The sequence below is a fragment of the Gadus macrocephalus genome, chromosome 3 (assembly GCF_031168955.1).
Source record: "Gadus macrocephalus chromosome 3, ASM3116895v1".
Lineage (NCBI taxonomy): Eukaryota > Metazoa > Chordata > Actinopteri > Gadiformes > Gadidae > Gadus > Gadus macrocephalus.
In genome coordinates this window covers 26,831,668-26,854,379 of record NC_082384.1, presented here as the reverse complement: position 1 = coordinate 26,854,379, position 22,712 = coordinate 26,831,668, and the positions used below count along the sequence as shown (strand labels likewise).

At 52.5% G+C, this 22,712-nt stretch overlaps 2 protein-coding genes across 3 annotated transcripts in view; both read right to left on the bottom strand.

Annotated features, from left to right (window-relative positions):
* Positions 1 to 7,698, bottom strand: part of LOC132454217 (transportin-2-like) — an 8,259-nt gene extending 561 nt beyond the window's left edge. The window contains exons 1-8 of the mRNA XM_060047441.1: positions 7,691 to 7,698; positions 7,321 to 7,515; positions 4,959 to 5,117; positions 4,375 to 4,462; positions 3,599 to 3,697; positions 3,214 to 3,309; positions 2,477 to 2,552; positions 6 to 99 (exon numbers count right to left, since the gene is read on the bottom strand). Of these exons, the coding sequence (XP_059903424.1) occupies positions 6 to 99; positions 2,477 to 2,552; positions 3,214 to 3,309; positions 3,599 to 3,697; positions 4,375 to 4,462; positions 4,959 to 5,117; positions 7,321 to 7,497 (789 nt within the window). The 5' untranslated portion in view covers positions 7,498 to 7,515; positions 7,691 to 7,698. The remainder of the gene's footprint in view (positions 1 to 5; positions 100 to 2,476; positions 2,553 to 3,213; positions 3,310 to 3,598; positions 3,698 to 4,374; positions 4,463 to 4,958; positions 5,118 to 7,320; positions 7,516 to 7,690) is intronic.
* Positions 7,699 to 8,387: 689 nt separating this feature from the next.
* LOC132454781 (transportin-2-like) lies at positions 8,388 to 22,703 on the bottom strand. Of its 2 annotated transcripts, XM_060048378.1 has the most exons (13): positions 22,497 to 22,703; positions 21,887 to 21,986; positions 20,912 to 20,987; positions 20,674 to 20,823; positions 19,854 to 19,960; positions 19,028 to 19,161; positions 18,220 to 18,301; positions 16,964 to 17,086; positions 14,797 to 14,915; positions 14,655 to 14,715; positions 14,069 to 14,240; positions 12,017 to 12,169; positions 8,388 to 8,632 (listed from the first exon to the last, which is right to left on the bottom strand). In XM_060048378.1, the coding sequence occupies exons 2-13, from the start codon at positions 21,983 to 21,985 to the stop codon at positions 8,403 to 8,405; spliced, it is 1,506 nt and encodes a 501-aa protein (XP_059904361.1). In that variant the 5' UTR covers position 21,986; positions 22,497 to 22,703; the 3' UTR covers positions 8,388 to 8,402. The 2 variants fall into 2 exon arrangements, with proteins under 2 accessions (XP_059904361.1, XP_059904362.1); XM_060048379.1 differs by lacking the exons at positions 8,388 to 8,632; positions 12,017 to 12,169; positions 14,069 to 14,240; ... (2 more) ...; positions 16,964 to 17,086; positions 18,220 to 18,301 and having other exon boundaries at positions 19,024 to 19,161.
* Between the last annotated feature and the right edge of the window lie 9 nt (positions 22,704 to 22,712).

Here is a 22,712-nt window from a genome sequence, read left to right as displayed (position 1 = left end):
TGGACCACGCCGCCCGGGTTCACTCCAATCATCATGCAGATCCCGCGGAACGCAGAGTCCTTCTCCTCGTTGTCCCTGATGTTACGCAGAGACGTACACCTGAGGAGAGAGAGAGGAGGGACTAAGGGTGGCGGCGTGTGGGCCGAGTGTGGGTTGGGCTTCCTGGACACCTGTAGTATAACTGTGCGTTCACACCAAACACGACATTTGCCGCCCGTTCGCGTTGTCGCCGAAGTTTTGTCGCGTCACAAATCATAATCTGTCGCTCTGCAAGTTTTGTCGGATTTGTCGCGCCACAACAAGATAACCACCATTGCATGTCTTTACCTTTTGTGGAAGCGGGAGAGACGTCGGAGGACCAGACGCAGTCTATTCATAATATTTTAACCTGTTAAGCTCCAGCCTATTTTTAAGGTTTCTGCTCGAAAATGACATACCCAAAATGAAAAGAATATCTCTGCATCTACAAGGTCTATTTGAATAATTGTGGTGTCATTATAAAGGGAACACTTGTGAAATGTGTTCAGATGTGTAAGTATCTGTAAATTAAGTTGGCACGCAAGCATGAATGACAGATTTCATTTCCGCCCAAAAATAATAATAATCACACTTCTATGAATATCTCTATGAAATGATGCTGATGAAGCAAAAATTCGAAATCAAATCATAGCACAAGGTGTGACCATTATCTCTGCAAAGTTTGATCATCATAAAGTTAAGGAGAGCAAAATTACAGAGGTTTTAGTAATGACTATTTAGGCGGACTCTCTAAATTGGTCATTTTGGCACAATCTTTGCCATTTGAAGTTTTTGATGTACTGAACTATATATTTCACTTTTATGTCGTTTTAGATTTTTCTCAGTACTCGTCAGAATGCGTGCGTAAAGAGGCCACTCCCGGAGGCTCTCTCCTGATGCAACTCTCCTGAGCTACATCCTGTTACGCAGGCTAATAACTCGGCCGGGGATTGGTCGATTTAGATGATTGACACCTCGTTTTAACCGTAAGAGCCAATAGATGTTAGGGCCAGTATCGAAATGTGTGCCAGACACATGATTGGCTAATAGTAAGGAAGTCAATACAACTAGCGGCGCGAAACCAACTTCGATGCATGCTTCATGAAAGGAAGCCATCTTACACTAAAAATAAGTGAGGTTCACATTAAAACAGGTTGTAAACAAACGCAGACATGTTGGACGTACTAAAACCGGAGTTTATTGCTCTCAAGTACAACTTTTCATCAAAAAAATCGCAAAGGTAAGACAGAATTTATGTTATTTGCTGTAAATAAGTGGTTGTATATCTTTGTATTCTTTGGCTGCTGGTTCACTGAGTTTTTATCGTAGGGCCTTGACAGTGGTACCTTTCATTTGAGATGACATTTGTATGTGTACAATGAAGTATCGCTGCGGTAGCAATGGAAATGTGGAGAGTGGGTTGACTTTCTGACGCTATTCAGATTTTGATATTTGATCATTAATATGCTTGGCGTTTGAGTTCTGTTTGGTGTGCATAAAAATGACTTATATGTGAATTTAGCGGAGTTTCTCATGTTTAATTTGATGTGCAGTATGAATATTTCTACACAACAAGGGCAGTGTTGCATGCCTTTTGCTGCGAGAGTGATCGAGAGACCCCAAATATGGGGACCCTGGAGCTTAAGAGGTTGACCACGGAAGAGGCAGTGAATGAAGTATTGAATAGACAGAGATTAATAAGTTAGGCCTACCTAATAAACCGTTGGAACACACAAGACCGGAACCATGGCAAGTTAACGCCAGTAAACAAACCCAGAGAAGCCCAATCCCTATGAGAACTCCCCGCTACGGCCATCCGGAGGCGCACAGAGCTTTTGGCCGTGATATTATCTATACAAATATTATATTATATACTATTATATATAGAGCTCCCGGAGTCACAAACAGCAACAATCACTTTCTCCTCCATGCTGCAGTGGACCCCGGACTTCACTGCACTGAGTTTGACGGTTGAACGCTGATTGGCTGTTACGTTACACATGTGACCCAGTGGCCACGCTGTTGAACGCTGATTGGCTGTCATAACGCGAAATTCGCGTCAAAGTTCAAATATTTCAACTCAAGCGAATTTGTCGCGCCACAAATCCTCGTGAACGCGCTCGCCTGTGCACGGCGAAAGTGTGGCACGACAAATCAAAACTTGTCGCCTGTTTTCTCTCGCGAAAAATTTGTCTCTACGATCCCTTTGTATGGGATCGCGCTTGGTGTGAACGCACAGTAACGCTGTAGTGTGTTGAGCATTTCTTACACAACATCACTCATAACCATGGCGATAACAAGCACCCTCTTTACGAGGACTCTCAGTCAAACAAGCCTTTTTTTAAATCACATCTTGTTCGATTCCCGCTGGAAAAGTGGGCTCACTGGCTCTTCAAACTCACGTATCAAGTCCTCTTATCAGGGAGGAGGAAGAGGAGGAAGAGGAAGAGAGACTCACCAGGGCCTGATGAACTGAGGCAGCAGGGGAGCCACCTCCTGGGGACACACGTAGCCTAGCCGCCCGATGGTGATGGCTGAGGAGACACAGGTCACAGGTCACCCCCAGGGGTCACAGGTCACCCCCAGGGGGTCACAGGTCACCCCCAGGGGGTCACAGGTCAATCCCAGGGGGTCACAGGTCACCCCCAAGGTCACAGGTCACCCAGGGGGTCACAGGTCAACCAGAGGGTCACAGGTCACCCAGAGGGTCACAGGTCACCCCCAGGGTCACAGGTCACCCAGAGGGAGGAATGGAGGGAGGGACTGAGGGAGGGAGGGACGGAGGGAGGGAGGAAGGGAGGGACTGAGGGACTGAGGGACTGAGGGAGGGAGGGACTGAGGGAGGGAGGGACTGAGGGAGGGAGGGACTGAGGGAGGGACTGAGGGAGGGAGGGAGGGAGGGAGGGACTGAGGGAGGGACTGAGGGAGGGACTGAGGGAGGGAGGGAGGGAGGGACTGAGGGAGGGACTGAGGGAGGGAGGGACTGATGGAGGGACTGAGGGAGGGAGGGACTGAGGGACTGAGGGGGGGAGGGACTGAGGGGGGGAGGGACTGAGGGGGGGAGGGTGGGACTGAGGGAGGGAGGGAGGGACTGAGGGACTGAGGGAGGGACTGAGGGGGGGAGCGAGGGAGGGAGAGAGGGATTGAGGGGGGGAGGGACTGAGGGGGGGAGGGAGGGAGGGAGGGAGGGAGTACCAGTGTTCTCCAGCAGGGTCTTGGGTGTGTTTGGTCGGTTGATGATCTCCACCAGCTGGTTGAGGACCATCGCTACGTACGGCTGCATCTCCACACCTGGAGAGAGAGGGGGAGAGGGGGGGAGAGAGGGGAAAGAGAGGGGGGAGAGAGAGAGAGGGGGGAGAGAGAAGGGGGAGAGAGGGGGAGAGGGAGGAGACAGAAAGAGAGTTGAGGCAGGGGGTTAGAACTGGGTATAATAATAATAATATTCAAATTAACAATCAAACGACATAGAACCAAAGAAGAACCAAAGAAGAACCAAAGAGCAACTAAAGAGGAACCAAAGAGGAACCAAAGAAGAACCGAAGAAGAGGCGGCGGACTGGACCAGAACACGCATGTCGTACCCATCTGCATGCACACCTCTCCGATGGCCCAGGTGGCGTTGTTACACACCGAGATGAACTCGGGGTTCAGGTTGGTGCCCAGGATTGGCATGAACTCAGCTGGGGGGCACAGAGGGGTCAGAGGTCAGAGGAACGCATGGGGGGGGATATCAACCGGCCGCGTGTGTGTTCGGGGTGTATCGATACACGTATTGAACCGATCGGTACGGTCGTCGCCGTTCGGTGCATGGATTAACAAGGAGAATACACGCTATAAAATAAATAAAACTTGCGTGCGAGTTAATTAATTTAATGCCGAACTAATGTTAGATCTGCGACCTTCAGGGACATCTGAGACGCCTGAAAGGGTGCCGGCAAGTTGGAGCTACACACACCGGCCGTTGATTGGTCGACAGAATCACACTTCCGTGAGACAGGGGGATAATAAACAAACACAATATCCGCGAGGTATTTCTGGACAACGGCGAAAGCTTCGTTTATTGAAGAAAATGTCGCACAAAAGTTTGTCGTCCTTCTTGGACGTCCTACATGGATGATCTTTGCTCATTGTGCGCGGTCTTCTCTATCCTTGGATTTATTAGGAGCCTACACTATGTCGGGCTGCTATGAGGTCACAATGCTAACGTAGCTACCGCGGCGTGAAGTAAGAGAGAGTGTGTGTGTGTGTGTGTGTGTGTGTGTGTGTGTGTGTGTGTGTGTGTGTGTGTGTGTGTGTGTGTGTGTGTGTGTGTGTGTGTGTGTGTGTGTGTGTGTGTGTGTGTGTGTGTGTGTGTTACCGATGCAAGGTTTGACGTGCAGGAAGCAAGCCTTGGTCAGATCTCCCAGCAGAGCGAAGGAGCTCTGCCTCACCTCGGGCATGGTGTCCTGAGAGGGGGAGAGAGGCTCTGATACACACCGTGTTGTATTTGATACACACAACCCCCCCCCCCCGTTGTATTTGATACACACACCCCGTTGTATTTGATACACACACCCCGTTGTATTTGATACACACACCCTGTTGTATTTGATACACACACCCTGTTGTATTTGATACACACACCCTGTTGTATTTGATACACACACCCTGTTGTATTTGATACACACACCCTGTTGTATTTGATACACACACCCTGTTGTATTTGATACACACACCCTGTTGTATTTGATACACACACCCTGTTGTATTTGATACACACACCCTGTTGTATTTGATACACACACCCTGTTGTATTTGATACACACACCCTGTTGTATTTGATACACACACCCTGTTGTATTTGTGTCCAGACGTCTTGCTCTGTCTACAGTGATCAGGGTCCAGGTCAGATTCAACTAATCGATAGAGTTGCTCTTCAGGCCGCCCCCCCTCCCCGCTCACCTGCATGCACTGGAACAGCAGGGTCATGATGTTGCTGCGGGCCACCAGCGTGTCCACGTGGGCCCCCAGACCCTCGGCCAGCCCACTCAGCAGGTCCAGGGCCACGATCATGAAGTCCTTATCTGGGGCCTCGTACTGGTCCGGCTGCTGGCTGTACATCTGAGACGAGGAGAACCACGCAGAGGAACAGCTTAACAAGGAGAACCTCCCAGTGGAACAGCTTAACAAGGAGAACCTCCCAGAGGAACAGCTTAACAAGGAGAACCTCCCAGAGGAACAGCTTGACAAGGAGAACCTCCCAGAGGAACAGCTTAACAAGGAGAACCACGCAGAGGAACAGCTTAACAAGGAGAACCACGCAGAGGAACAGCTTGACAAGGAGAACCTCCCAGAGGAACAGCTTGACAAGGAGAACCTCCCAGAGGAACAGCTTAACAAGGAGAACCTCCCAGAGGAACAGCTTGACAAGGAGAACCTCCCAGAGGAACAGCTTAACAAGGAGAACCTCCCAGAGGAACAGCTTGACAAGGAGAACCTCCCAGAGGAACAGCTTAACAAGGAGAACCTCCCAGAGGAACAGCTTGACAAGGAGAACCTCCCAGAGGAACAGCTTGACAAGGAGAACCTCCCAGAGGAACAGCTTAACAAGGAGAACCACGCAGAGGAACAGCTTAACAAGGAGAACCACGCAGAGGAACAGCTTGACAAGGAGAACCTCCCAGAGGAACAGCTTGACAAGGAGAACCTCCCAGAGGAACAGCTTAACAAGGAGAACCTCCCAGAGGAACAGCTTGACAAGGAGAACCTCCCAGAGGAACAGCTTAACAAGGAGAACCTCCCAGAGGAACAGCTTAACAAGGAGAACCTCCCAGAGGAACAGCTTGACAAAGAGAACCTCCCAGAGGAACAGCTTGACAAGGAGAACCTCCCAGAGGAACAGCTTGACAAGGAGAACCTCCCAGAGGAACAGCTTAACAAGGAGAACCACGCAGAGGAACAGCTTAACAAGGAGAACCACGCAGAGGAACAGCTTGACAAGGAGAACCTCCCAGAGGAACAGCTTAACAAGGAGAACCACGCAGAAGAACAGCTTAACAAGGAGAACCACGCAGAGGAACTGCTTAACAAGGAGAACCACGCAGAGGAACAGCTTAACAAGGAGAACCTCAGGGTGAGGAACAGGAGAACAACGGGGTGAGGAACATGGGAGACAGGGGGTGAGGAACATGGGAGACAGGGGAACCTCAGGGTGTGGAACAGGGGAGACAGGGGAACCTCATGGTGTGGAACAGGGGAGACAGGAGAACCAGGGGGTGAGGAACATGGGAGACAGGGGAACCAGGGGGTGAGGAACAGGGGAGACAGGGGAACCAGGGGGTGAGGAACAGGAGACAGGAGAACCAGGGGGTGAGGAACAGGGGAGACAGGGGAACCAGGGGGTGAGGAACAGGGGAGACAGGGGAACCAGGGGGTGAGGAACAGGGGAGACAGGGGAACCAGGGGGTGAGGAACAGGGGAGACAGGGGAACCAGGGGGTGAGGAACAGGGGAGACAGGGGAACCAGGGGGTGAGGAACAGGGGAGACAGGGGAACCTCAGGGTGTGGAACAGGGGAGACAGGGGAACCTCAGGGTGCCGTCATCACGCTCAAGCCTCAATGGAGGTCAATGAGACCAACTGAATATATATGAGGCCTATGACATTATACGATTAGGGATCGACCGATATTATCGGCCGATATTCGCGTTTTTTACGTGTATCGGTATCGGCCGATACGCGGCTGATTTTCGCGTTTTTTTTTTTTTTTTTTTACTTGTTCTACCTCACCTGTTTTTAATATTTGTTAAATATTGTTCATCTACTTGTTCTTACTTGTTCTACCTCACCTGTTTTTACTATTTGTTAAATATTGTTCATCTACTTGTTCTTACTTGTTCTACTTCACCTGTTTTTACTATTTGTTAAATATTGTTTTTTATATTGAAGTTCAATAAATGTTTCTTTAAAAAAAATAATAAAAAAAAAACGGCTCAAGAAAGTCGGTATCGGCGTATCGGCGTGTCGGCTAAGGCTGATGAAAAAATATCGGTATCGTATCGGCCCTAAAAAAACGGTATCGGTCGATCCCTATATACGATTCTGAAAAAAGTATAAAAGATATGAGGACTGTTTGAGATATCTGACGGCTTTACCATTGGGAACATTTTTTAAAAGTAGAATATCTTAAAAGGTTTAAAATATTTCAAAAAAGAAATGGTGGCACCTAATCCCAAGCTAACAGGACCCTTTTAAAAGGTGGAATGGAGCATCTATCAGGACAGAGAGAATAACCCTAAGAAGAGCCCCAGCTGAGCCCTGCTCACCATGGCCTGGGCCAGGGTCTTCTGCACCAGCGTCACGCAGCGCTGGTACACGGGCTCGCAGTAGGGCAGGAAGCCGCTCTGCAGGGCCGTGGCCACCGAGCTCAGGCACTCCAGCAGAGGGAACAGGTCCTTGTCCTCGTCCTTCAGCTCGTTCCACTTGGCGATCAGTGGCGGCATCAGCTTCTGGATGTACTCCTGCAGCAGGGCAGAGGTCAGAGGTCATGGCGGGGGTCCAAGGGCCCTCAGATGAGGAAGAGGTCAGAGGTCATCACCCACCGGCGGGTTGAGGTGGTGGTCAGTAAAGGTCAGAGGTCACTGCTCACCGGCGGGTTGAGGGGGTGGTCAGTAAAGGTCAGAGGTCACTGCTCACCGGCTGGTTGAGGTCAGTAAAGGTCAGAGGTCACTGCTCACCGGCTGAGGTCAGTAAAGGTCAGAGGTCACTGCTCACCGGCTGGTTGAGGTCAGAGGTCACTGCTCACCGGCTGGTTGATGTCAGTAAAGGTCAGAGGTCACTGCTCACCTGCTGGTTGAGGTCAGCAAAGGTCGGAGGTCACTGCTCACCGGCTGGTTGAGGTCAGTAAAGGTCAGAGGTCACTGCTCACCGGCTGGTTGAGGTGGTGGCCCACTGAGTCGGCCAGGGTCCCGATGGCGTCATACAGGATCAGCAGGTTCTTGTGCTGGTACTTCCCGAAGGCGAACACCAGCGTGTCCAGGATGAAGCTGAGGTAGGGGACCAGCTCCGTGCACGCCTCCTCCTCCAGGGTGGCGAACGCACTGGGGGGGACACAGGGTAAGACCAGGACCGGCACCGGGACCCAGGACCGGGACCAGGACCGGGACCGGGACCAGGCCCGGAACCGGACCTAGATCAGGACCAGGACCAGGACCAGGACCAGGACCCGGACCTAGATCAGGACCAGGGCCAGGACCAGGACCAGGACTCGGATACGGATCCGGACCTAGATCAGGACCAGGACCCGGACCTAGATCAGGACCAGGACCCGGACCAGGACCCGGATACAGACCTAGACCAGGACCTGAAGCTGAGGTAGGGGACCAGCTCCGTGCACTCCCCTCCCCCCCTACCTGCATGCGGCCTCCTGCACCCTCTTGTTCCCGTCCAGGATGCGTTTGAGCAGCTCGGTCATAAGGGGCTTGAGGTGGGCGTCGGGAGGCTGGGACACCACCCAGTGGGCGTAGCGGCTGAGCGTCCAGCAGGCGATGGAGCGGACCAGGGCCTTCTTGTCACACAGACACTGGATGAGGTGGGGCATGAGCTCGGGGAGGTAAGGCACCATGCCCTGCATGCAGCCTGGGGACAGACGACACTGCTGTGGTCACAGTCCCTCCTTCAGGCAGGGCCGTAGCAGACGCTCCGATCCAGAGCCACGCACAATGAGTACACCAGGCAGCAGAAAGAGAAACAGTCCATCTCTGAGCAGGCCCTCACCAGCACCAGGCTAACCCATCCCCGGGTACAACAGAGATCGCACGGGTAAGATGCTACACCATGCTAAGCTAGTGCCATGGCGTACGACAGACAATCAGTGCGTAGGAGGGGTGGGGGGGTAAGGGGGAGGCTATTCAGAGTCCATCCACAATGCAGAACCGATACTACCCAAGTATCACAGCTATGCACAGCTTAGTTCATGTAGGCGGAAAAAACCTTTTCACTCATTATTGAGGCATTCGTTTGTGTAACCATGATAATAATCATCCTACAGGCATTATGTTGTTTGACTGTTGTCTTATAGCGTTATGTTGTGTAACTCTACGTTACTGTTGTGTAGCTCCATGTTGTCGTATAGCGTTCTGTTGTGTAACTCTACGTTACTGTTGTGTAGCTCTATGTTGTCTTATAGCATTATGTTGTGTAACTCTACGTTACTGTTGTGTAGCTCTATGTTGTCTTATAGCGTTATGTTGTGTAACTCTACGTTACTGTTGTGTAGCTCTATGTTGTCTTATAGCGTTATGTTGTGCAACTCTACGTTACTGTTGTGTAGCTCCATGTTGTCTTATAGCATTATGTTGTGTAACTCTACGTTACTGTTGTGTAGCTCCATGTTGTCGTATAGCGTTCTGTTGTGTAACTCTACGTTACTGTTGTGTAGCTCCATGTTGTCTTATAGCGTTATGTTGTGTAACTCTACGTTACTGTTGTGTAGCTCTGTTGTCTTATAGCGTTATGTTGTGCAACTCTACGTTACTGTTGTGTAGCTCCATGTTGTCTTATAGCGTTATGTTGTGTAACTCTACGTTACTGTTGTGTAGCTCTATGTTGTCTTATAGCGTTATGTTGTGTAACTCTACGTTACTGTTGTGTAGCTCTATGTTGTCTTATAGCGTTATGTTGTGTAACTCTACGTTACTGTTGTGTAGCTCCATGTTGTCGTATAGCGTTCTGTTGTGTAACTCTACATTACTGTTGTGTAGCTCTATGTTGTCTTATAGCGTTCTGTTGTGTAACTCTACGTTACTGTTGTGTAGCTCCATGTTGTCTTATAGCGTTATGTTGTGTAACTCTACATTACTGTTGTGTAGCTCCATGTTGTCTTATAGCGTTATGTTGTGTAACTCTACGTTACTGTTGTGTAGCTCCATGTTGTCGTATAGCGTACTGTTGTGTAACTCTACGTTACTGTTGTGTAGCTCCATGTTGTCTTATAGCGTTATGTTGTGTAACTCTACGTTACTGTTGTGTAGCTCTGTTGTCTTATAGCGTTATGTTGTGTAACTCTACGTTACTGTTGTGTAGCTCTATGTTGTCTTATAGCGTTATGTTGTGCAACTCTACGTTACTGTTGTGTAGCTCCATGTTGTCTTATAGCGTTATGTTGTGTAACTCTACGTTACTGTTGTGTAGCTCCATGTTGTCTTATAGCGTTATGTTGTGTAACTCTACGTTACTGTTGTGTAGCTCTATGTTGTCTTATAGCGTTATGTTGTGCAACTCTACGTTACTGTTGTGTAGCTCCATGTTGTCTTATAGCGTTATGTTGTGTAACTCTACGTTACTGTTGTGTAGCTCTATGTTGTCTTATAGCGTTATGTTGTGCAACTCTACGTTACTGTTGTGTAGCTCTATGTTGTCTTATGGCGTTATGTTGTGTAACTCTACGTTACTGTTGTGTAGCTCTATGTTGTCTTATAGCGTTATGTTGTGTAACTCTACGTTACTGTTGTGTAGCTCCATGTTGTCTTATAGCGTTATGTTGTGCAACTCTACGTTACTGTTGTGTAGCTCTATGTTGTCTTATGGCGTTATGTTGTGTAACTCTACGTTACTGTTGTGTAGCTCTATGTTGTCTTATAGCGTTATGTTGTGTAACTCTACGTTACTGTTGTGTAGCTCTATGTTGTCTTATAGCGTTATGTTGTGTAACTCTACGTTACTGTTGTGTAGCTCTATGTTGTCTTATAGCATTATGTTGTGTAACTCTACGTTACTGTTGTGTAGCTCTATGTTGTCTTATAGCATTATGTTGTGTAACTCTATGTTACTGTTGTGTAGCTCTATGTTGTCTTATAGCGTTATGTTGTGAGACTCTATGTTACTGTTGTGTAGCTCCATGTTGTCTTATAGCATTATGTTGTGTAACTACGTTACTGTTGTGTAGCTCTATGTTGTCTTATAGCGTTATGTTGTGTAACTCTATGTTACTGTTGTGTAGCTCTATGTTGTCTTATAGCGTTATGTTGTGAGACTCTACGTTACCGTTGTGTAGCTCCATGTTGTCTTATAGCGTTATGTTGTGTAACTCTACGTTACTGTTGTGTAGCTCCATGTTGTCGTATCGCGTTCTGTTGTGTAACTCTACGTTACTGTTGTGTAGCTCCATGTTGTCTTATAGCGTTATGTTGTGTAACTCTACGTTACTGTTGTGTAGCTCTATGTTGTCTTATAGCGTTCTGTTGTGTAACTCTACATTACTGTTGTGTAGCTCCATGTTGTCTTATAGCGTTATGTTGTGTAACTCTACGTTACTGTTGTGTAGCTCTATGTTGTCTTATAGCGTTATGTTGTGTAACTCTACGTTACTGTTGTGTAGCTCCATGTTGTCTTATAGCGTTATGTTGTGTAACTCTACGTTACTGTTGTGTAGCTCTATGTTGTCTTATAGCGTTATGTTGTGTAACTCTACGTTACTGTTGTGTAGCTCCATGTTGTCTTATAGCGTTATGTTGTGTAACTCTACGTTACTGTTGTGTAGCTCCATGTTGTCGTATAGCGTACTGTTGTGTAACTCTACGTTACTGTTGTGTAGCTCCATGTTGTCTTATAGCGTTATGTTGTGAGACTCTACGTTACTGTTGTGTAGCTCTATGTTGTCTTATAGCGTTATGTTGTGTAACTCTACGTTACTGTTGTGTAGCTCCATGTTGTCTCATAGCGTTATGTTGTGTAACTCTACGTTACTGTTGTGTAGCTCCATGTTGTCTCATAGCGTTATGTTGTGTAACTCTACGTTACTGTTGTGTAGCTCCATGTTGTCTCATAGCGTTATGTTGTGAGACTCTACGTTACTGTTGTGTAGCTCTATGTTGTCTTATAGCGTTATGTTGTGTAACTCTACGTTACTGTTGTGTAGCTCCATGTTGTCTCATAGCGTTATGTTGTGTAGCTCCATGTTGTCTCATAGCGTTATGTTGTGTAACTCTACGTTACTGTTGTGTAGCTCCATGTTGATCTCACCCTCTGCGATGGCCCCCAGCACCAAGATGCCGGACTCCTTGATGACCCAGTCGTGGTGGAAGAGGAGGCCTTTGAGCAGGGGAAGGAGGTGGGGCAGCAGCTCGTCTCTGAACACGTTGGCCAGGACGTCCAACGCCGCTGCCGAACACTTCCCTGAAACACGTTGAGGTAAACCATCACAGAACCTGTTAGCTACAACAATACATTGAGGTAAACCATCACAGAACCATCTGTCAGTAGTTAGGGTGCTAGGCGTTAGGCGCTGGGTGTCATCTGTCAGTAGTTTGGGTGCTAGGCGTTAGGCGCTGGGTGTCATCTGTCAGTAGTTAGGGTGCTAGGCGTTAGGCGCTGGGTGTCATCTGTCAGTAGGTTGGGTGCTAGGCGCTGGGTGTCATCTGTCAGTAGGTTGGGCGTTAGGCGCTGGGTGTCATCTGTCAGTAGTTTGGGCGTTAGGCGCTGGGTGTCATCTGTCAGTAGTTAGGGTGCTAGGCGTTAGGCGCTGGGTGTCATCGGTCAGTAGGTTGGGTGCTAGGCGCTAGGTGTCATCTGTCAGTAGTTTGGGTGCTAGGTGCTAGGCGCTGGGTGTCATCTGTCAGTAGGTTGGGTGCTAGGCGCTGGGTGTCATCTGTCAGTAGTTAGGGTGCTAGGCGTTAGGCGCTGGGTGTCATCTGTCAGTAGTTTGGGTGCTAGGTGCTAGGCGCTGGGTGTCATCTGTCAGTAGTTTGGGCGTTAGGCGCTGGGTGTCATCGGTCAGTAGTTTGGGTGCTAGGTGCTAGGCGCTGGGTGTCATCTGTCAGTAGGTTGGGTGCTAGGCACTGGGTGTCATCTGTCAGTAGGTTGGGTGCTAGGCGCTGGGTGTCATCTGTCAGTAGTTTGGGTGCTAGGTGCTAGGCACTGGGTGTCATCTGTCAGTAGTTTGGGTGCTAGGCGCTGGGTGTCATCTGTCAGTAGTTTGGGTGCTAGGCGCTGGGTGTCATCTGTCAGTAGGTTGGGTGCTAGGTGCTAGGCGCTGGGTGTCATCTGTCAGTAGGTTGGGTGCTAGGCGTTAGGCGCTGGGTGTCATCTGTCAGTAGTTTGGGTGCTAGGTGCTAGGCGCTGGGTGTCATCTGTCAGTAGGTTGGGTGCTAGGCGCTAGGCGCTGGGTGTCATCTGTCAGTAGGTTGGGTGCTAGGCGCTGGGTGTCATCTGTCAGTAGGTTGGGTGCTAGGCGCTGGGTGTCATCTGTCAGTAGGTTGGGTGCTAGGCGCTGGGTGTCATCTGTCAGTAGGTTGGGTGCTAGGCGCTGGGTGTCATCTGTCAGTAGGTTGGGTGCTAGGTGCTAGGCGCTGGGTGTCATCTGTCAGTAGGTTGGGTGCTAGGTGCTAGGCGCTGGGTGTCATCTGTCAGTAGTTTGGGTGCTAGGTGCTAGGCGCTGGGTGTCATCTGTCAGTAGGTTGGGTGCTAGGCGCTGGGTGTCATCTGTCAGTAGGTTGGGTGCTAGGTGCTAGGCGCTGGGTGTCATCTGTCAGTAGGTTGGGTGCTAGGTGCTAGGCGCTGGGTGTCATCTGTCAGTAGTTTGGGTGCTAGGTGCTAGGCGCTGGGTGTCATCTGTCAGTAGGTTGGGTGCTAGGCGCTGGGTGTCATCTGTCAGTAGGTTGGGTGCTAGGCGCTGGGTGTCATCTGTCAGTAGTTTGGGTGCTAGGTGCTAGGCGCTGGGTGTCATCTGTCAGTAGGTTGGGTGCTAGGCGCTGGGTGTCATCTGTCAGTAGGTTGGGTGCTAGGCGCTGGGTGTCATCTGTCAGTAGTTTGGGTGCTAGGTGCTAGGCGCTGGGTGTCATCTGTCAGTAGGTTGGGTGCTAGGCGCTGGGTGTCATCTGTCAGTAGGTTGGGGTGCTAGGCGCTGGGTGTCATCTGTCAGTAGGTTGGGTGCTAGGCGCTGGGTGTCATCTGTCAGTAGTTTGGGTGCTAGGCGCTAGGCGCTGGGTGTCATCTGTCAGTAGTTTGGGTGCTAGGCGCTAGGCGCTGGGTGTCATCTGTCAGTAGTTTGGGTGCTAGGCGCTGGCTCAGACTCACGGAGGTTCCAGTCGGACAGGGTGTCATCATCGTCGTCCTCGTCCTCGTCTCCCTCCTCTCCCTCCTCGCCCTCCCCCCCTTCATGCTGCAGGGTGACGGTTCGGGACTTGTGGAAGCGGGGCTTGATGTCCTGCTCACTGTCCGGGACCGCCTCGTCCTCCTCCACGTCACCCTGGAGAGAGGAGAGAGGAGAGAGAGAGAGAGAGAGAGAGAGAGAGAGGAGAGAGGAGAGAGAGGAGGAGAGAGGAGGAGAGAGGAGAGAGAGAGAGGAGGAGAGGAGGAGAGGAGTGAGGAAGGAGGAGAGGAGAGGAGGAGAGAGGAGAGAGGAGAGAGGAGAGAGAGGAGAGGAGTGAGGAAGGAGGAGAGGAGAGGAGGAGAGAGGAGGAGAGGAGTGAGGAGGAGAGGAGAGAGAGAGAGAGAGGAGGAGAGGAGTGAGGAAGGAGAGGAGGAGAGAGAGGAGAGAGAGGAGAGAGGAGCACCATGAAGGAGGAGGAGGACAGACAGACAGACAGACAGACAGACAGACAGACAGACAGACAGACAGACAGACGGACGGACGGACGGACGGACGGCCCTGAGGCCTCACCTTGAGGAGGATGATGTCGATCTCAGAGTACTTCATCCCATTGACCAGGATGGGGATCAACCTGGGGAGAAGAGGGTTCAGCTTTAAACCAGGAGAGTAACCCAACAACACCCCAACTAAACGTGTCTCTGTCAGGACTTACTGGACCAGGTGGCCCGACAGCGCCTCCTTACAGATGGGCTGCTCGGCCAGGGTCAGCCAGAACTCACAGGCCTCCAGCGCCACGTTCTCATCGGGGTCCTGGGTCCGCTGCAGCATGTACTAGGAGGGGAGGAGAAGCCTTTAGGGTGGGGGTACGGTCAGGGGAGGGGGGGGAGGTGCTCTAGTCCAGAGGTCCACCATCTGAAGGCCTCCTCCTGGGCCAGGGAACCCCCGTCCCTTTATCGCCTTCTATTACGACCCCCGTATTACGACCCCCGTATGGGTCCACCGGCCCCAAGAGGCCCTACTGTTTAGGGTCCACCGGCCCTTTAAGAGGCCCTACTGTTTAGGGTCCACTGGCCCTTTAAGAGGCCCTACTGTTTAGGGTCCACCGGCCCTTTAAGAGGCCCTACTGTTTAGGGTCCACCGGCCCTTTAAGAGGCCCTACTGTTTAGGGTCCACTGGCCCTTTAAGAGGCCCTACTGTTTAGGGTCCACCAGCCCTTTAAGAGGCCCTACTGTTTAGGGTCCACCGGCCCTTTAAGAGGCCCTACTGTTTAGGGTCCACTGGCCCTTTAAGAGGCCCTACTGTTTAGGGTCCACCGGCCCTTTAAGAGGCCCTACTGTTTAGGGTCCACTGGCCCTTTAAGAGGCCCTACTGTTTAGGGTCCACCAGCCCTTTAAGAGGCCCTACTGTTTAGGGTCCACTGGCCCTTTAAGAGGCCCTACTGTTTAGGGTCCACCAGCCCTTTAAGAGGCCCTACTGTTTAGGGTCCACCGGCCCCAAGAGGCCCTACTGTTCAGGGTCCACCGGCCCTTTAAGAGGCCCTACTGTTTAGGGTCCACCGGCCCTTTAAGAGGCCCTACTGTTTAGGGTCCACCGGCCCTTTAAGAGGCCCTACTGTTTAGGGTCCACCGGCCCTTTAAGAGGCCCTACTGTTTAGGGTCCACCGGCCCTTTAAGAGGCCCTACTGTTTAGGGTCCACCGGCCCTTTAAGAGGCCCTACTGTTTAGGGTCCACCGGCCCTTTAAGAGGCCCTACTGTTTAGGGTCCACCGGCCCATTAAGAGGCCCTACTGTTTAGGGTCCACCGGCCCCAAGAGGCCCTACTGTTTAGGGTCCACCGGCCCCAAGAGGCCCTACTGTTTAGGGTCCACCGGCCCTTTAAGAGGCCCTACTGTTTAGGGTCCACCGGCCCCAAGAGGCCCTACTGTTTAGGGTCCACCGGCCCCAAGAGGCCCTACTGTTTAGGGTCCACCGGCCCCAAGAGGCCCTACTGTTTAGGGTCCACCGGCCCCAAGAGGCCCTACTGTTTAGGGTCCACCGGCCCCAAGAGGCCCTACTGTTTAGGGTCCACCGGCCCTTTAAGAGGCCCTACTGTTTAGGGTCCACTGGCCCCAAGAGGCCCTACTGTTTAGGGTCCACCGGCCCCAAGAGGCCCTACTGTTTAGGGTCCACCGGCCCCAAGAGGCCCTACTGTTTAGGGTCCACCGGCCCTTTAAGAGGCCCTACTGTTTAGGGTCCACCGGCCCCAAGAGGCCCTACTGTTTAGGGTCCACCGGCCCCAAGAGGCCCTACTGTTTAGGGTCCACCGGCCCCAAGAGGCCCTACTGTTTAGGGTCCACCGGCCCCAAGAGGCCCTACTGTTTAGGGTCCACCGGCCCCAAGAGCCCCTACTGTTTAGGGTCCACCGGCCCTTTAAGAGGCCCTACTGTTTAGGGTCCACCGGCCCCAAGAGGCCCTACTGTTTAGGGTCCACCGGCCCTTTAAGAGCCCCTACTGTTTAGGGTCCACCGGCCCTTTAAGGCGCCGTCTGACCTGAGGTTACAGGTAAAGGTGCCTCACCTGATGTTACAGGTAAAGGTGTCTCACCTGAGGTTACAGGTAAAGGTGTCTCACCTGAGGTTACAGGTAAAGGTGTCTCACCTAAGGTTACAGGTAAAGGTGTCACACCTGAGGTTCCAGGTAGAGGTGTCTCACCTGAGGTTCCAGGTAGAGGTGTCTCACCTGAGGTTCCAGGTAGAGGTGTCTCACCTGAGGTTCCAGGTAGAGGTGTCTCACCTGAGGTTCCAGGTAGAGGTGTCTCACCTGAGGTTCCAGGTAGAGGTGTCTCACCTGAGGTTCCAGGTAGAGGTGTCTCACCTGAGGTTACAGGTAAAGGGGTCTCACCTGGATGATGCTGTGCATGTGGGGGATGAGGCGGTCGATGCGGACCTCCAGCAGCATGACCAGCGCACGGCACACGTTCTTACGGACCTCGCTGTCCTCATCACCGGCCAGCGCAAACAGGCTCTGGAGGGCGGAGAGAGGAGGTGGAGGAGAGGAGGGGGGGTGGAGGGGAGGTGGAGGTGGAGGAGAGGAGGGGGAGGGGTGGAAGGGAGGAGGGGGGTTGGAGGAGAGGAGGGGGGTTGAAGGAGAGGAGGGGGGTTGGAGGAGAGGAGGGTGGAGGAGAGGAGGGGGGGGGGGGGGTGGAGGAGAGGAGGGGAGGGTGGGGGGGAGGAGGAGAGGGGCCGGAGGAGAGGGGCCGGAGGAGAGGGGCCGGAGGAGAGGGGGGGTGGAGGAGACGGGTGGAGGAGAGGTAGGGGGGTGGAGGAGAGGGGTGGAGGAGAGGAGGAGAGGGGGGTTGGAGGAGAGGAGGGGGGGGTGGGGGGGGGGGAGGAGAGGTAGGGGGGTGGAGGAGAGGAGGATAGAGGGGGTGGAGGAGAGGTAGGGGGGTGGAGGAGAGGAGGATAGAGGGGGTGGAGGAGAGGGGGGGTGGAGGAGACGGGTGGAGGAGAGGTAGGGGGGTGGAGGAGAGGTAGGGAGGTGGAGGAGAGGTAGGGGGGTGGAGGAGAGGGGGGTGGAGGAGAGGAGGATAGAGGGGGTGGAGGAGAGGGGGGGTGGAGGAGACGGGTGGAGGAGAGGTAGACGGGTGGAGGAGAGGTAGACGGGTGGAGGAGAGGTAGGGGGGTGGAGGAGAGGTAGGGGGGTGGAGGAGAGGGGGGGGGTGGAGGAGAGGTAGGGGGGTGGAGGTGGGGGGGTACATTACGATCAGCTACAGCTGTGTTGCCTAACTGAACATAGCAGAACCCTTCCATTACTGATATAGAAACATGGAGCTTGCATACACTGAATACGTTAATAATTACATTCATTATCACATCCTATTAACATCTTCCTCAAACTGACATTGGATAATCATCTCCAAACGGTTACAGCACATGATAATCTTGAACTTGAGCGTTCTTTCTTTAGCCCAAAGCAGCTTACAGCCGCTGTAATCTCTAGAATGAGGCCAGCGCCGGTGTCAGCCAGCAACATCTGGGCCATGAGGGCCGACCGTGGAGCGTCAGAACAACCACAACATCTGGGCCATGAGGGCCGACCGTGGAGCGTCAGAACAACCACAACATCTGGAGGGCAGACGCTACGTCATGGGCTCCTACCTCGATGAAGGTGTCGATGTTGTCCATCAGAGCCTGGGCGCGTCCGATGATGAACTGGTTCACACACGCGATGGCGTGGGACCTGATGGGAGTGACAGTCAGACGAGTTACAGTCAGACGAGTTACAGTCAGACGAGTTACAGTCAGACGAGTTACAGTAAGACCTGAGGAGGAAGGAGGAGGTGGTGAAGTCAGGTTAGGTCCTGATGGATCAGGTAGAGGGGGAGGAGCAGGAGGAGGAGGAGCAGGAGGAGGAGGAGGAGGAGGAGGAGCAGGAGCAGGAGGATGAGGGGGAGGGAGGAGGAGGAAGAGGGGGAGGAGGAGGAGGAGGAGGTGGTGAAGTCAGGTTAGGTCCTGATGGATCAGGTAGAGGAGGAGGAGGAGGAGGAGGAGCAGGAGGGGGGGAGTAGGAGGAGGAGCAGGAGGAGGAGGAGGAGGGGGAGGAGGAGGGGGGAGGAGGAGCAGGAGGGGGAGGAGGAGGGGGGGAGGAGGAGGGGGAGGAGGAGGGGGAGGAGAGGAGGAGGAGGAGGGAGAGGGAGAGGAGGAGGAGGAACAGGAGGAGGAGGAGGATGAGGGGGAGGGAGGAGGAGGAAGAGGGGGAGGGGGAGGAAGAGGAGGAGGGGGAGGAGGTGGTGAAGTCAGGTTAGGTCCTGATGGATCAGGTAGAGGAGGAGGAGCAGGAGGAGCAGGAGGAGGAGGAGGGGGAGGGGGAGGGGAAGGAGAGGGGGAGGGGGAGGGGGAGGAGAGGGGGAGGGGGAGGAGGAGGAGGAGGAGGAGGAGGGGGAGCAGCAGCTGTGTCTCAGCCTACCTGATCTTAGGACTGCAGTGCTTGAAGAACTGCAGGAACTTGGGGATCATGATGTTGAGCGGCCGGTTCAGAGCCTCGCTGTCCAGGAGTTCTGACGAGTCCTCGCAGATCTTCTGCAGCGCCCCGAACGAGCCCTGGAGGTCAGAGGTCACACATGATGGGCAGGTAGGCGGAGTTTAGGTGCGACTTCTCCCACCACAGGAAAGTTGATCATTATTTACACATCAGTAATATTCCTCCAATGACTGCCGGGCCCGGCCCGTCAGTGATGGCTTTGTGCCGCTCACTCTTCATATCGCCGATCTTTACTTCATTAGTCTGTGACGGAAACAGCTTAGCTCCCCCGGCTGGTACAGGAGTTCAACATTCACCCGTCATGTTCAACAATAACGTGGTCTGCGGCGTTCTTTGAAAGGTTTAACCAAAGTCTGCATACACCAGGGTGTATAAAGGCTGTGGGGGGCTACACTGCATACACCAGGGTGTATAAAGGCTGTGGGGGGTTACACTGCATACACCAGGGTGTATAAAGGTTCTGGGGGGCTACACTGCATACACCAGGGTGTATAAAGGCTCTGGGGGGTTAGACTGTGGTGACCAGGGTGTATAAAGGCTGTGGGGGGCTACACTGCATACACCAGGGTGTATAAAGGTTCTGGGGGGCTACACTGTGGTGACCAGGGTGTATAAAGGCTGTGGGGGGCTACACTGTGGTGACCAGGGTGTATAAAGGCTCTGGGGGGTTACACTGTGGTGACCAGGGTGTATAAAGGCTCTGGGGGGTTAGACTGTGGTGACCAGGGTGTATAAAGGCTCTGGGTCTGACCTCGCAGGTGTTGTAGTCTTCAGAGTTGAGCAGGTTGCAGAGCTGAGGCAGCAGCTCCGGCCACATCTGGAGCTCCCCCTTGGAGGCGATGGTGGTGATCAGGATGCCTGGCCGACCACAACAGCGAGGAGAAGGTGAGCACCAGACCATCAACTAGAGGGCATTACATTCACATTTAGGGGTCTTACCTGACGCTTTAATCAGAGCCATTTCAATAAGCACATTTGTCAGAAGAAAGAGGAACAACACTATATCTCTGTCTGTACAGTAAGGATGTTCATAGAACCAAGTGCCAAGCACTAGCCATCACTAGGTTAACCCATTCCCGTACAAGATGATAGCTAGGATAAGATGCTACACAATGCTAAGTACTATTTTTAAGTGCCAAGACGTACACTATACAATAAGTGTGTAAGAGGGGAGGGGGGGGTTGCAGAGTCCAGGTGAACCCTGAACAGGTGAGTCTTTAATCTTTTGGTAGCGATTACAGCTCTCGCTCTTTTCCGCCCGGCGACATAAGGACACATGGACCCGAGCCACCCGGAGCCCGCCTCCTCCCTGTGGGCGGAGCTCCCAGCCTCCTCCCTGTGGGCGGAGCTCCCAGCCTCCTCCCTGTGGGCGGAGCTCCCAGCCTCCTCCCTGTGGGCGGAGCTCCCAGCCTCCTCCCTCCCTGTGGGCGGAGCTCCCAGCCTCCTCCCTCCCTGTGGGCGGAGCTCCCAGCCTCCTCCCTCCCTGTGGGCGGAGCTCCCAGCCTCCTCCCTCCCTGTGGGCGGAGCTCCCAGCCTCCTCCCTCCCTGTGGGCGGAGCTCCCAGCCCTCACCTATGGTGGCTCTGATCAGCGGAGAGGGGTCCCCGATGTTGTTCAGGCATTCCCTCTTGATGAAGTCGGCCACAGTGGGGGGGAAGCTCTGGTAGTGGGCCTTCACGTTGTTCTTCAGGATGAGCCCGCTGAGGGACCGGGTCGGCTCATCTGGGGGGGGGGGGGGACATAGACGCCTCAGGTTCAGTCTCCAGGTGAGTTAAATACTTGGCGATAGAGTTGTACTTAAGAGACACACCTTCTGACTTGAGGCTTGTTAAGACAAAGATGAGATAGTTGTTGAAGTCCGGAAACTGGTTCAGCTGTTCGAGTTTCTGTGGGCTTGGTTAAGAAACTCAACCAAGGGATAAGGGAGCTAAAACACAGTCACTGTACCCCACATCTCTAATGAAACACTCACTGTTCCCGACATCTCTACACACTCACTGTACCCCACATCTCTACACTCTCACTGTACCCCACATCTCTACACTCTCACTGTACCCCACATCTCTACACTCACTGTACCCCACATCTCTACACTCTCACTGTACCCCACATCTCTACACTCTCACTGTACCCCACATCTCTACACTCACTGTACCCCACATCTCTCACTGTACCCCACATCTCTACACTCTCACTGTACCCCACATCTCTACACTCTCACTGTACCCCACATCTCTACACTCACTGTACCCCACATCTCTACACTCACTGTACCCCACATCTCTACACTCACTGTACCCCACATCTCTACACTCTCACTGTACCCCACATCTCTACACACTCACTGTACCCCACATCTCTCACTGTACCCCACATCTCTACACTCACTGTACCCCACATCTCTCACTGTACCCCACATCTCTACACACTCACTGTACCCCACATCTCTACACTCACTGTACCCCACATCTCTACACTCACTGTACCCCACATCTCTACACTCACTGTACCCCACATCTCTACACTCACTGTACCCCACATCTCTAATGAAACACCACTGTACCCCACATCTCTAGTCACTGTACCCCACATCTCTACAGTCACAGTACCCCCCATCACTAATGAAACACATTAGGGGTCAGGGGTGTCCATTGGAGTGTCTACATTAGATGGGTTAGGTGTTTAAATTAGATGTGTTAGGTATTTACATTAGGGGTTAGTTGTGTACATTAGAGGGGTTAGTTATGTACATTAGACAGGTGTGTACATTAGACTGTTAGGATACTTCCTGGACAGCTCTCTGGGTTGCGGTGTCTGGGGACTGGGAGTCCTTCAGCAGCTGAAGAACTTGCTGCAGACCCTGTTCGTCTGGCTGCCACTCCATCCTGTACAGACAGACAGACATGTGGATGAATCCTGCTGTTGAAGGCTGAGCTGCTGGTTCATATAGCCGCACATCGTTCAACTCATCATTAACTTTGACGTCCAGGTAACTAGGGGGCCTTTGTTTTCAGGTAAACTGCGGTACAGATTTACCCGCCATGCAACCCAACGTCCAGCTGTGTCAGCTGCGGCGGTCAGTTCCCCTGGCTGACTATAACCCAGGACTATGTAGTGTGGCGTTAATGCTGTTTCTACCCTAGCTGCTCTATTAGCCTGACTGAACCCCGGGCCGGACGGCCTCACAGCCCGCTAGCAGCTAGCAGCTAACACACCAGAGGACGTTGTTCTCGACACCCGGGACTACACAAACACAGTGGAGGAGAGATCCTAAACCTGGACCGCATTCCACAGTACAGACGCAGACAGACGTTGTGATCCCGACCGACGCGTGTATCGGTCGGTTAGCCGGGAGCTAGCTCCTAGCTCCATGTAAAGTACCGCCAAAGCTTTACCTGGTCGATATGAGATCACTCTCCTGGAGACTGACGAGGAGTTCTGCCCGAACAATTAATATCCCTTCAACGTAATCAATAACAAGAGATCGATCTGAGTGTATTGGGCCGGTGAACGATACAAGCAGTACCGAGCTACGCTAGCTGATCTGTGAGGGTTCGCGTCCCGCCGGTGAGCAGATGTCTACACGCGGCTTCCGTCCACCGCTCAAGCTC